This window comes from Eulemur rufifrons, chromosome 21 (assembly GCF_041146395.1).
Source record: "Eulemur rufifrons isolate Redbay chromosome 21, OSU_ERuf_1, whole genome shotgun sequence".
Classification (NCBI taxonomy): domain Eukaryota; kingdom Metazoa; phylum Chordata; class Mammalia; order Primates; family Lemuridae; genus Eulemur; species Eulemur rufifrons.
In genome coordinates, this window is record NC_091003.1 from 14,787,788 (window position 1) to 14,800,379 (window position 12,592).

General features: G+C 48.9%; 1 protein-coding gene across 1 annotated transcript in view; it reads left to right on the forward strand.

Annotated features, from left to right (window-relative positions):
- The first annotated feature begins 650 nt into the window (after positions 1-650).
- ACACB (acetyl-CoA carboxylase beta) overlaps positions 651-12,592 on the forward strand; it is a 99,873-nt gene continuing 87,931 nt past the window's right edge. The window contains exons 1-2 of the mRNA XM_069497550.1: positions 651-952; positions 6,869-7,533. Coding sequence (XP_069353651.1) covers positions 6,878-7,533 — 656 coding nt within the window. The 5' untranslated portion in view covers positions 651-952; positions 6,869-6,877. The remainder of the gene's footprint in view (positions 953-6,868; positions 7,534-12,592) is intronic.

Genomic DNA, 12,592 nt, shown 5'->3' on the forward strand with positions numbered 1-12,592 from the left:
GTGGGTGGCAGAACCGAGGTGTGAACCCAGGTCATTTTTCGAGCGGACCGAGCAAGGTGCCCGATGACAGTCAACTTTTGCTGCCAGTCGTGCCTCGGTAGAGAAAGAGCACGGGCCTAGAGCTGGGGACCTCGGCCCCAGCCCTGGGATGTTGCTAATTTCCGTGTGACTTCTGCGCCACTGTTTGCTCATCTGTAAAACAAGGACACAGGACTTGGTGGGTGGCCCCTGCGTTCCCCCACATTAGGCTGTAGGTTGGCGCAGGTAGCTGCCAACACCCTCAGCGGTGACACCCCCGGCCCTGCAGGCCACGTGCAGGTCAAGGCTGTCACTGGTCAGCTTCTCACGCCTTGCCAGCCACGCTTGGCCCCATCAGTTTAATCATCTCAGAATGTGCAAAAGGACGTTGCAACCACCTGCCTGCTGGTGGGCGGGTCCCTGGCCACTTGACAGATGGACACACAGGGCCGGGAGCTGCCTCCGTCCTGTTTTCCCGTCTACTTGTCTGCTTGTTGTGTTATAGGAGCGTTTAAAACCCTCTCCAGGGATGCAGAGTTGGGCAAGGGGGCTATTGCGTGAGCAGTGAAGTAGGGCTAAGTACAGGCATGTGGCAAGTCAGGGGGAGGTGGCCCTGGGGGACAGCAGGCCCCTGAGAGGGTACATAGACGGCCTCTTAAGCACCTAAGCTTGGGGCCACGCGAGCTGAGCGAGGACCTTCATAGATGGCTTAAATTTGCCGGTGCAGATAAAGGCGTGCTCTACGCCCAGCTTGGGGAGACACGCACCCGTGTCACAGCACTGGCTGGTCCAAGCCCCTCCCCTGTGGCCTGATGCATGCCACCAGCCTCCTGCTGAAAGGTGACACCCCCACGGGCCAGGTTCTCTTAGTCACCCTGTGGGCGCCTGTCGGACTCGCACCAGAATGGAGCTGGTGGCCGCGTCCCCGGTGACGGTGAGTGTCAGCAGGTGCTCAGGAGTTACTCTTGCTGGGAGGAAAAATCCAAGCGGGGCAGGGGTTTGCTGGGTGCTGTCATTCTGTCCCCTTTGTCCTTCGAGGCCCTCGCTAGGTACAGGGATATGTCTGCGGTGGTTGGGAGCTGGAAGACAAGCTCCCACCCTCACCCCTGCCCTGGACCGGCCACCGGACAGCACTTGTGGGGACCAAGCGGTTTCCTGCATGCATTGTGTGTGTGTGGCGAGGGAGGGACCGTGATTGCTCCGGCACCGAGCAGCTGTTGTTTGGGTTCAGTTTGCAAGAAATTAAAATTAGCTTTGGCTGGTGTCCAGTTTTCAAGTCAGCTGGGATATTTCAGCGAAGGGCAACAGCTTGCGGCGATACGGTCCTACAGAGTTTCCTTGGAAGGAACCCTCTGGCCTTTCCTGCGTGTGGAATCGAGCCGCATGATCAGTGCTCATTCTAGACCACCGCCCACGTTCAGCATTGTTAGCTAACAGATCTTATCTGCGGCTCCAGCTTTAAAGGTACACAGCCAGGTGTCTGTCTGCTTCTAGGACTGTATCTCTATGCTCCTTGTAGCACGCGCTCCTTCTGGAGTGTATTTAAATCCACGGCGGTGGTGGGCCGTGGGAAAGGTATGGGTGTCGGGTCCCGATTTGAGCAAGTTACTGAGCTGCTATCTCTGAGCCACCGTTTACCGAACTGTAAAATAGAAGTAAAATAATGACAATAACAACACCCACTGAGTCGTTCCGAGGCTTGGAGCCAGGGTGAAGGTGAGGCGTCTTGGAAGCTTGCAGGCACACAAAAAACCTGACGGCTCAGGTGTGTGTAGATGCTGCATCTGGACAGAGGTTATCCAGAGAGCCATGGCGAGGCCAGTCAATGGGACAAGAATTAGTATCCCCATTTTACAGACGAGCAAACTGAGGCCCCGAGAGTTTCTTCGGTAACTTTCTCAAACTACTCCCCCATTTGTTTCTCTTGGGAGAAGTTCTCCTATAGTGACCTTTGGGTCCCAGTCACTACTCTGCAAAGAAAGAGAGAAGACCCCGAGGGTTTTTATGCAGATGAAGGTAACCCTGGCAAGGAGGGTTTGGGGAATTAGATTGACTGGAGTAATAGCCGATCTTAAAGATTTGCAGAACAAGAGAGGGCCAAACTGGGGAAAGGGCTGGGCACTCCTTTCATTAGAACCTCCGATGTATAGCTTGGCAGCGTGAGCTGCCCTCCCTCTATCACCCGCCATGCCTGTCTGACTCCCTTGCCTATCTGTCCATCCACCTGCCTCCTCTGCAGGCACCACCTACCCAACCTTTTATTCGTAGTCCCAGTCAGCCAGGATTGCCTGAGCAAGTTCCCAGAGAGCTTACAAAATGCAAAACTTGCATAATTTGATTGGCTTTCCAATGGGAATCAATGTAAGGAATGTGTTCTCAGGGCTCCTAAATGCCAAGCCGTTGTAGCACATTTTTGTTTTGATGTTGCATTTTTTTCAGCAAGAACTCAAGTATTTTTCAATTGGGATAGAGGTAACGTGCGCTTGCTATTTCTCATATCTCACAGTTGCAAATGTGCACATTTAAAATTTGCCTAAAATCGGCCACATTCCTATAAGGTGCTCTCCTTCGGAGCTGCCATGGAGACACCCGGCTCGTTCCCCTGAGGTTCCTGAATGCAGTTTCAGAAATGAGACCCTAAAAGTCAAAATTCCAGCTCGGTTCAAACCATCGGTGGGTGCTCAATATGTGCTCATGGATTTATTCGTTTATGCAGCACATGGTTTTTGAGGACCTGCTGTGTGCCAAGCACCAAGCTGGGCAGAAAGCTCCATAAATGAATGGCACTTAGTCGATGTCCCCAGGGACGACATAAGCAGTCAGGGAAGACAGGCAGATGAACAGCCCATTTCCACACCGTGTTGTCCGTGTCACCGTGATGGAGGTCTATACCCGCTGGCTGACTCGGCTGGCCAGAGTGGGCTGAGCAGAGAGCCCCAAGGGAGCGGACTCCGGAATTTTGAAAGGACAATGTGGCCAGCAGAAGGCATGAGAGGGACAGTGGCCACTCGGCAGGGATCAGCCAGGTCTAGAAAGGCCCATACACCCTGTCACACCCTCCTGCCTGGGGTAGGACTCTAAGACTTTAACCTCTTGGTCCTCTGGGGAAGCCAGGAGAGCTTTTCAACATTTTTGGGGATGCCATCTGCCGGTCACGCATGTTGAAATTTTTTCTGTGGGCAGGTGTGAGCCAGCTGCTTCAGGACTCTGACCTTTCTTGCTGACACTTTAAAAAACTTTTATTGAGGATTTACTATGTGCAAGAGAAACCGTCACAAGAAGAAATAGACTCTGCCCCCAGAAGCTCCCAGCTCCCCATTCAGAAGCAAGAGGAAGGCAGGGAGTAGGCACAGGCGTTGAGACCAGTGGTTCTCAACCGGGGCCAGTCTTGCCCCCACGGTGGGACATTTGTCAATGTCTGGAGACAGTTTTGGTTGCGGCAACTGAGGGAGGAGATGCTACTGGCATCAGATGAGTAGAGGCTGGGGTTGCTGCTCAGCATCCTATAAAACACAGGACAGCCCCCACCACAAAGAATTCTCTAGCCCCAAATGTCCACAGTGCCATGCTTGGGAAGTCCTGGGGTAAGAACAAGCCCTGGGCGTCAGAAAGGCACCCATAGTGCTGTTATGTATTTGTTTGAGTCTCTTTTTCTATTCTTTTGGGAGGTACCTTGGAGTGAGATTGCTGGATCTTTTAGTAATTCCATGTTGAAATTTTTTAGGGTACCACCAAAGTGTTTTCCATAGCAACCACACCATTTTAAATTCCACCAGCGATGGTCAAGAATTCCAATTTCTGTACCTCCTCACCAACACTTATGATTCTCTCTTTCTCTCTCTCTCATTTGGATTACAGCCATCCTAGTGGCTGTGAAGTGGTATCTCATTGTGGTTATGATTTACATTTTCCTAATGGCTAAGGATGTTGAATGTCTTTTCATGTGCTTACTGACCATTTATTAATCTTCTCTGGAGAGATGTCTATTCAAGTCCTTTGCCCGTTTTTTTAATTGGGTTGTTTGTCTTTTTGTTGTTGAGTAGTGGGTGTTCTTTATATATTCTGGACACTAGACCCTTATCGGATGTATGGATTGCACATAGTTCTCCCATTCTGTAGGTTGCCTTTTCACTTTCTTGATAACATCATATGATTCACAGAAGTTTTTAATTTTGATGAAGTCAAATGCACCTATTTTTTTTTTTTTTATGTTTCTCATGCTTTGGGTGTCATATCTAAGACTCATCACCAAATCCAAGGTCAAGAAGATTTACCCCCATGTTTTCTTCTAAGAGTTGTAAGATTTTTGCTCTTATATTTAGGTCTCTGATCCATTTTGAGTTAATTATTATATGTGGTCTGAAGTATGGGTTCCCTTCATTCTTTTGCATGTAGAAATCCAGTTGAACCAGCACCATGTGTTGAAGAGATGATTCCTTCACCATTGAATGTTTTTGATACCCTTGTCAAAAATAAATTGTCCATAGAGGAGAATGGGTTTTATTTTTAAGTACCACAGTTTTGTTTGCTATAGCTTTGTAGTTAGTTTTGAAATTGGGAAATGTGAGTCTTCCAACTTTGTTCTTTTTAAAGATTGTTTTGGCTAGTTGGGGCCCCTTACAATTCCATATGAATTTGTTTATCTCTCTGAGTATTTATGGCCATCTTAACAATAAGTCTTCCAATCCACGAGCATGCCATGTTTTTCCATTTATTTAAGTCATTCATTTGTTTCCAGAATGTTTCAATGTACAGGTCTTTCACCTCCTTGGTTAAATTTATTCCTGAGCATTTTATTCTTTGGATACTATTATAAACAGAATTATTTTCTTAATTTCCTTTTCAGATTGTTTATTACTGGTATGTAGAAACACCACTGATTTTTTCATGTTGATCTCGTATCCTGCAACTTTGCTTAATTTGTTTATTATGTCTACAGTTAGTAGGTTTTTTCTGTGTGTGTGTGGTTTGTTTGGAATGTTCTATATATAGGATCACACCATCTGTGAATAGAGATGGCTTTACTTTTTCCTTTCCAATTTGGATGCCATTTCTTTCTTTTTATTGTCTAGTGCCTCCGGCTGGAGCTTCTAGTACAATGTTGAATAGCATTCATTGGTGAAAGCATCCTTATCTTGTTCCTGATCTTAAAGGAGTCTGATGTTAGCTGTGAGTTTTCCATAAATGCACTTTAGGATATTGAAGTTCCCTTTTTATTCCTCATTTTCTGAATGTTGTTATCACGAAGGGTGTTGGATTTTGTCAAATGCTTTTTCTGCATTTCTTGAGATAATCATGTGATTTTTTTTCCTTGTTCTATTAATGTAGTGTGTTACACTGAGTTGAACCACCTTTGACTGACTTTTCTGTAAAAAAAAACTTGATGATCTTAAAAAAAAAAAAACAACTTTCTGACCCTATGTATTACCTAGAAAATACCCTCGCCAACATATCTGCAAATTCCGTTGCCAAAAGTGCAAGAAGTTCTTGGATCATGTAGTTCTGGGAAATCTTGAGAACTTTCCCACTTCCTTTAAGAGCACTGTGTTGAAATTTAAAAAGAAAAAGCCTTTTAGACACCAAATGGATCTGCTTGAACTTTGTGGCCCTTTTTTTGTAATGCTTCTACCATATAACTGTGGCAAAATTGGTTCAGAAATTTCAACATCTTCAGGCCCCATTTTTTATTTATTTATTTTTTGTTTTTTATTTTTTTGAGACAGAGTCTCGCTCTGTTGCCCCGGCTAGAGTGCCATGGCATCAGCCTCGCTCACAGCAACCTCATACTCCTGGGCTCAAGCCATCCTCCTGCCTCAGCCTCCCGAGTAGCTGGGACCACAGGCATGTGCCACCATGCCTGGCTAATTTTTTCTCTATATTTTTAGTTGTCCAGCTAATTTCTTTCTATTTTTAGAATAGATGGGGGTCTTGCTCTTGCTCAGGCTGGTTTCGAACTCCTGACCTCGAGCGATCCTCCCACCTCAGCCTCCCAGAGTGCTAGGATTACAGGCGTGAGCCACCGCATCCAGCCCCCTTATATTTATAAAGTGCAACGTAGTTAAGAGTCCTTTTTAAAACTAACAGCTCTGTTGAGACGTAATTCACACGCCGTGCGATCCACTCAGGTCAAGTTCAGGGCAGTGGTTTTCAGGACGTCCACGGAGTTGCGCAACCATTGCCTCGATCGGTTTTAGAACATTTTCATCACCCCAAACAGAAACCCTGCACCCCTGAGCCACCCACCTCTGCTCCACTAGCTCCTGGCAACCACTGATCTGTTTTCTGTCCCTTGGGATTTGCCTACTCTGGACATTTCACCTACGTACAATCACATAATATGTGATGTGTCGTGAGCGGCTGCTTTAACTTAGCGAGTTTTTAAGGTCCATCCACACTGTCGCATGTACTGGTGCTTTGGTCCTCTTTATGGCAATGCTCCGTGTGCGGACAGACCCCACTCTGTGCATTCATCAGTTCATGGGCACTTGGGTGGTCTCCATGTGGTGACATTATGAGTTAATGCGGCTAGAAAAAGTCCTCCCACATGCATCATCTCATTTGGTTCTCTCGCGCTCGAGTTTGTGATTTATGTTGAACATGGGCCGGGACACCTAAGTTCGAGGCAGGACACCGAGACCCCGGGGGGGGGGGGGTGAAGCAACAAGGCCAAGGCCAAGGCCAAGGCCAAAGCCATATTCTCTCTCCTCCTGGGAGCAGAGCCCCATCTCCATTCTTCCTGTGCTTCTCAAAACCACGGAACCCCAACTGCCTCTCACCCCACTAGCTCCTCTGGGAGAGAAATAGCTGGATTATATCGACCCTAAATATGTCTCTCTCTTTCTCCTTCCAGATTTTCTGAATGGTCTTGCTTCTTTTTCTGTCTTGTCTGGTTTTCTCCTGCCTGACCTTTTCCTGGTTAAAAATCTGGCGGAAAATGACGGACTCGGAGCCAGTCACTATGAGTGAATCAGAAGCGAGTTCCATCCCGGGCCAGGAGCCCTTTGCTGACTGGGACGACGCGGGGAAGCCACCGCAGGAGAACGGCGGCGACGACATCTCTCCGCCAAGGACTCCCCAGCAGGCAGAACCGGCCTCCCCGACGTGTCCCAAAGACTCCGCTCAGCGGAGGGTCTCCCTGCCACGCTCACGCCAGAAGCCCCCAAGAGACCCCCTTTCTTCCAACGATGCGTCGCCCTCCCCAGAACTCCAAGCCAATGAGACAGGGAGTGACGACCCGGAGGCCCCGGATACCAACGGCCTGTCCTCCCCGGCCCAGCCCCAGGGCCAGCGAGCTAGGTCCCCCTCCAAGGAGGACAAGAAGCAGGCAAACATCAAGAAACAGCTGATGACCAACTTCATCCTGGGCTCCTTTGACGAATACTCCTCGGACGAGGACCCTGGCGCCGGCTCGTTTCGTGAGTCTTCCCGGAAGGGCAGCCGGGCCAGCCTGGGGACCCTGACCCTGGAGGGGCTTCTGACCACAGGTGAACCGGAGACCCGCGTCTCCACAATGAGGTAACGTGCCCTTCCTCCTGGTAACGGGGGGAGCAGAGTTAGGGTGGGGTCTGCTCCTTCCCAGCCCCTTCCCCTCTCCATGGAGCCACCTGCTGTCCCCAACGCTTCGAGGGTGACTATGCGGAAAAGCAGAAGACACGAGCCTTTCCTCTTTCCTTCCTCCCTTCCCTCCTTTCAAAATCAGTTGCTGACCATCTATGGCACACACAGGGCCCCGTGCGAGGAAACTGGCCTTCTGGGAGATCTCAGCCTACCTGGGAAGGCTGACCTTGTGTGTCACTAGTCACAGTGTAAGCCAGATGAGCCCAGGCTGGCGAGGGCCACAAATGACGCTGGGAGCCTGAGGGAGGGACAGTCCTCCCTGCCTCCCAAAGAGATGCTCATTCATTCATTCATTCAGCAGGTAACTAAGGACTGAAAAACAAGCCTCCCCCGGTGATGTCTAAAAAGCAGAGACTCAGATATTCTAGTCGTCTCCATCAGTTTGGGTGTTGGAAACGAATACCTGTCAGTTCCGTTCGGTGGGACCATCCCAGGGGGTGCAGCTGGTGGCTTTGGTTTTTTTAAATCATTCTTGTTATCCACTTTCTCATCCCCCGCCCCCAAATGACAAATGGAAAATAGCAGTTCCAGGTAGAAAACTTGAGAAACACAGGGGAGCAGAGAGAAGACAAAGGCCACCAGCTGTCACTTCACCAGCCAGAGGGAACCTCTGCTCTCACGTACCTTCCTTCCAGTCTGTTCTTCTCCCGTGGGGCTGGACTTTTATTGGCTATTCTTCTAAGCATCTCTTGTGCTCTAATACAATGAGAAAAATCTGGATGGATTCTTGCATTAGCAGTGAGCTTCATTTTAACCCTGGTTGCTAGAAGACAGAGAAAAAGGAAAAGGGAAGTATTCCCTATACTAACAGTCTTCAGGGGAAGACTATGTTGAGTTTCCAGAAAGGATAAAGGAAGAGAAAGTTTCAGAGTCTGGTACAAAGAGGACAGCCTTTGGAGTCAGGAGGAGTTGGGTTCAACACCACCTGCTGTGTGACCTTGGACATGGCCCTTCTCCTCTCCCAGCCTCAATCCCTCCTCTGTGAAATACGGAAGGGATTAGATGGGCTCATGTTTGTGAAGTATGTAGAGTTCAGTATACAATAGGTGCTTCATAAGCAGTGGATTCCTCCCAGTTCCTTTCCTGGGCCTCTCCTTTGCCCACCCACACCCCTGTCCCCCAACGCGCGAGCTGCTCTGCCCTCTTTCTACCTACAGTTTGTATAAATTATCCATCTATCCCTGGTGGTAGATACCCATTTTATAGATGAGAAAACTGAGGCTCAGATAGGTGCCGTTTCTTTCCCAAGATTCCCAGCTAGGAAGCGGTGGTGCCAAGTTCCAAGGCCGGGTCTGTCTGCCTGCGTCTGCGATGGGTGACAGCGACGCAGGCACCTGCATAAGTGGGAGGGATGGGGAGATACATTTATCGCGACAGCGCCCGCAGGAAACAAGATGGGTGTGGTTGCGTTCTCAGGGAGCCTACCTCCTAGCAGGGCAATGAGAAATGTACAAATAAACAGGGAAACAAATTAAGACAGTTTCCGAGTGTGTCCAATGCCAGGAAGGAAACAGGGTAAAGAGGGAATACCCGAGGGTGGATCTATTTTAGAAAGATGTGGTCCAGTCAGGGAGGAGCTCTTGGAAGAGGCAACTTTCAAGCTAGACCAGTGGGGTCTAACAGAACGCTGTGCCATGATGGAATGTCTAGAATGGAATGTTCTAGAACTGCATTGCCTAATATGGCAGCCATTAGTCACATGTGACAGTTGAGCTGTGGAACTGAGCTTTGTTTTGTTTTGTTTTAAGAGATAGGTTCTTGTTCTGTCTCCCAGGCTGGAGTGCAGTGGCATGATCATAGCTCACTGCAGCCTCGAACTCCTGAGCTCAAAGGATCCTCCCACCTCAGCCTCCCAAGTGGCTGGGACTACAGGCACATGCCGCCATGTAATTTAAAAAAAAAAAAAAAATGTAGAGATGTGGTCTCGATATGTTTCCCTGGTCTCCTGGCCTCAAGTGATCCTCCCACCTCAGCCTCCCAAAGTGCTAGGATTATAGGTGTGAGCCACTGCGAACGGCCCAGAACTGAGTTTTAAATTTTAATTTTAATTAATTTAAAGCTTAAATAGCCTCATATCACTGGCAGTTATTGTATGGAACAGTGCAGATCCAAACCTAATGGCTAAGAAGGAACCAACTGTCTGACTTACTTCCCCTGGTGCTAAGAACTTATCAAGCCAACAGACCTGACAAAACAATAGCATCATCATTCTTCTTCTTCTTCCCCGAGTCTTAGATTCCCACAAAGTTGTAAAGATTAAATGAACGAATATTTCTAAGGTACTTGGCAAAAGAATAAAAGCATCCCTAAATGGTAGGTTATGCTGGAAGAGGGGGAAGTCTCCTAACTTTCCACCCACCATCTTCCCCTACCATTTTTGAGGGGTCTTTGTTGGTTTGTGCTTGAACTACAGCTTTTATGAGCTGGTGCATTTATAAAGGCAAAAGATACTTACCTATCTTTCATAGAGGAAATAAATCCAAAATATTGAGTGAATTTCCTGCCCTTGTATCTCCATTGCACTAAAACCTAGCATTATAGTAAATCTTTTTTATCCTCGTCTTGTCCCGGAAAAGGACTGGCAGGAAGGACAGAGGGATCCTGGTTTTTATACACAAGAGGTACAAAATGTAGAGATGAACGGACACTGTGGGGTTGTCACAGGGAGGACTGGTGTCCTGTGTGACCTGGGGTCGGTCCCTTCTCCCCTCTGAGCCTCCAGTTCCTCATCTGTAGAACGTGGAGAGCACCTGCTGGGCCTTTTCTAGCACAGGGTAGTAATGCCTCTTCCCGGGGGTCCGCAGGTCAACACTCAAGCAGATTTTGGGGTGTGGGCCATAAAGGGTGCTGTCAGAAGACAAAAATCACAACAAATTTAGTTGAAAGGTCTAATTGGTTTTTATGAGTGATTCTAGAATCAGGCAACGCCTCGTTCTATAAAACAGCCTGGCTGGTCCGAGGAGTTGAGCAGAGGAGCTTGGCTTTAGGGACAGAAGAGGGCTGAAGAAACAGGGAACAAGGGACAGAGAGCAGATTCATCGTTTCAGAGTGACTTTCCTTATATGGTTAAAACGGAAGGGACTTCCTTATCATGCCAGCTCGGGTAAACTGGCCCCCTTCTGATTGGTCGCTGTCAATCTCCTGTTCTTTTGGAAAACTGGCCCATTTCAAAGTTCAATTTGATTACGTGGCACTTGACCCGAATGATCCATTTTGGTTTGGTCTATTGGGGCCTTGTAGAGGAGCTCAGTCCAAAACCACAACCTCCCGTGCATTTTATTTAACAGTGGTGTGGGCAGGCTGGCCAGTGAGGACCTACAGCTGGCTGGAGGGTTGAGGAAATGAAGCCAGACTCAAGAAGGCAGATATGGGGAACAAGGCCAGGAGTGGCGGCTCTTGCTGTAATCCCAGCACTTTGGGAGGCTGAGGCAGGAGGATCGCTTGAGGCCAGGACTTTGAGACCAGCCTGGGCAACATAGCAAGACCCCATCTCTAAAAGAATTTTTTATAAATAATTAGCCAGGTGTGGTGGTGCATGCCTGTAGTCCCAGCTACTTGAGAGGCTGAGGCAGGAAGATCCCCAGAGCCCAGGAGTGGGATGTTGCAGTGAGCTATGATAATGCCACTGTTCTCCAGCCTGGGCAACAGAGTGAGACACTGTTTCAAAAAAAAAAAAAGACTTCCGATTAGTTGAATCCAGGAAGCTCCCTTCTTAAATCGTTACCATTTTTTCTGATAAGCTGCTAAATGGTTTGTACCCTTGTGCTCTCAGGCAAATCTCCTAACTTACTGAGGCCCAGTTTCTGCAAAACAGAAGCAGGGACTAAGGGTTTGGGCTGGCCCTTCCAGACCTGACCCAATCCCTTCTCCATTTCCAAGATGGAAAACTGAGGCCCGGCGGGGAAGCAGCCTAGGGTCTTTATTCCAGAGCTCTGCTCTCGCGTGGAAACCACAGCATAGCAGTGACTCATGTTTGTGGCTCTGCCCTGCCCTCTGCGGTTCCCCCAGGGAGCCCCCCAGTCCCTTCTCTGCCCTGGAAGGCCACCTCCCACACCGGCCTCTTCCTGCCAGCCCGCTCACTGGAAATGCGGGGAGGCGTGGATGGAAAATGCTCGTGCTTAAGGCTGTGGTTCCGGAGGAAGCTCTTTTTGAAGCCGGCTTCAAAGGGGCCTTCTCCTGCCTGCAGTGTCCTCCCTATCCCAGGACTTTCACAACTGTGTCCCCATTCTGGACCTTTGCACTTACTGCTCCCCGTGAACTGGAATGTTCTCTTTCTCTCTACCCTCCACCCAGCCCTCCCACTGGGGCCGGCTTCACAGGCATGCCTTGTGCTGAGAGGGGACCTCGCGCATGGTTTGATGCTCTGCTCTTGGAGGGTTGAAATCCTTAACAATTTTTCAGCAAGAAGCTCCGTATCTGCATTTTGCACCGGGCCCTGCAAATTCCGTAGCTGGTCCTGCCTCCACTCCTAGCTCTTTGCCTCTCAAAGTCACTTCCCCCAAGGGCCTTCCCCATTCCCCTCCCACCTCCAGTGTCTTTAGCAATCACGCTGATTTATTGCCTTCACAACATGGAATCACTCCTTGAGATCATGTCTTTTATTTCCTTACTTCCCTACTGGGCTGATAGCTGTCCCCTGCCCTGAATGGCAAGCTCCGCGAGGCAGGGCCGTATGGACAGTGCTCTCTGCTTGTCCACACCGCCTAGCCTAGTGCTGGTTCACGGTCGACTTTGATTGAAGGTGTGCCAAATGCATGAATGAAATGAGCAACGCAAGCCTGCAAAGACAGAATTCTGCATTTTGGGGGCGTGCACAGCATTCGATGAATGGGAGTGTGGGAGTGGACGGATGAATGAATGAATGGGTGAATGACTGAATGAACTAATGAATGGGCATTTCTAGCGGTTGCTCTTGGTCAGCAGTTAATTTTTGTTTGCATAGAATTCTTTTTGCATG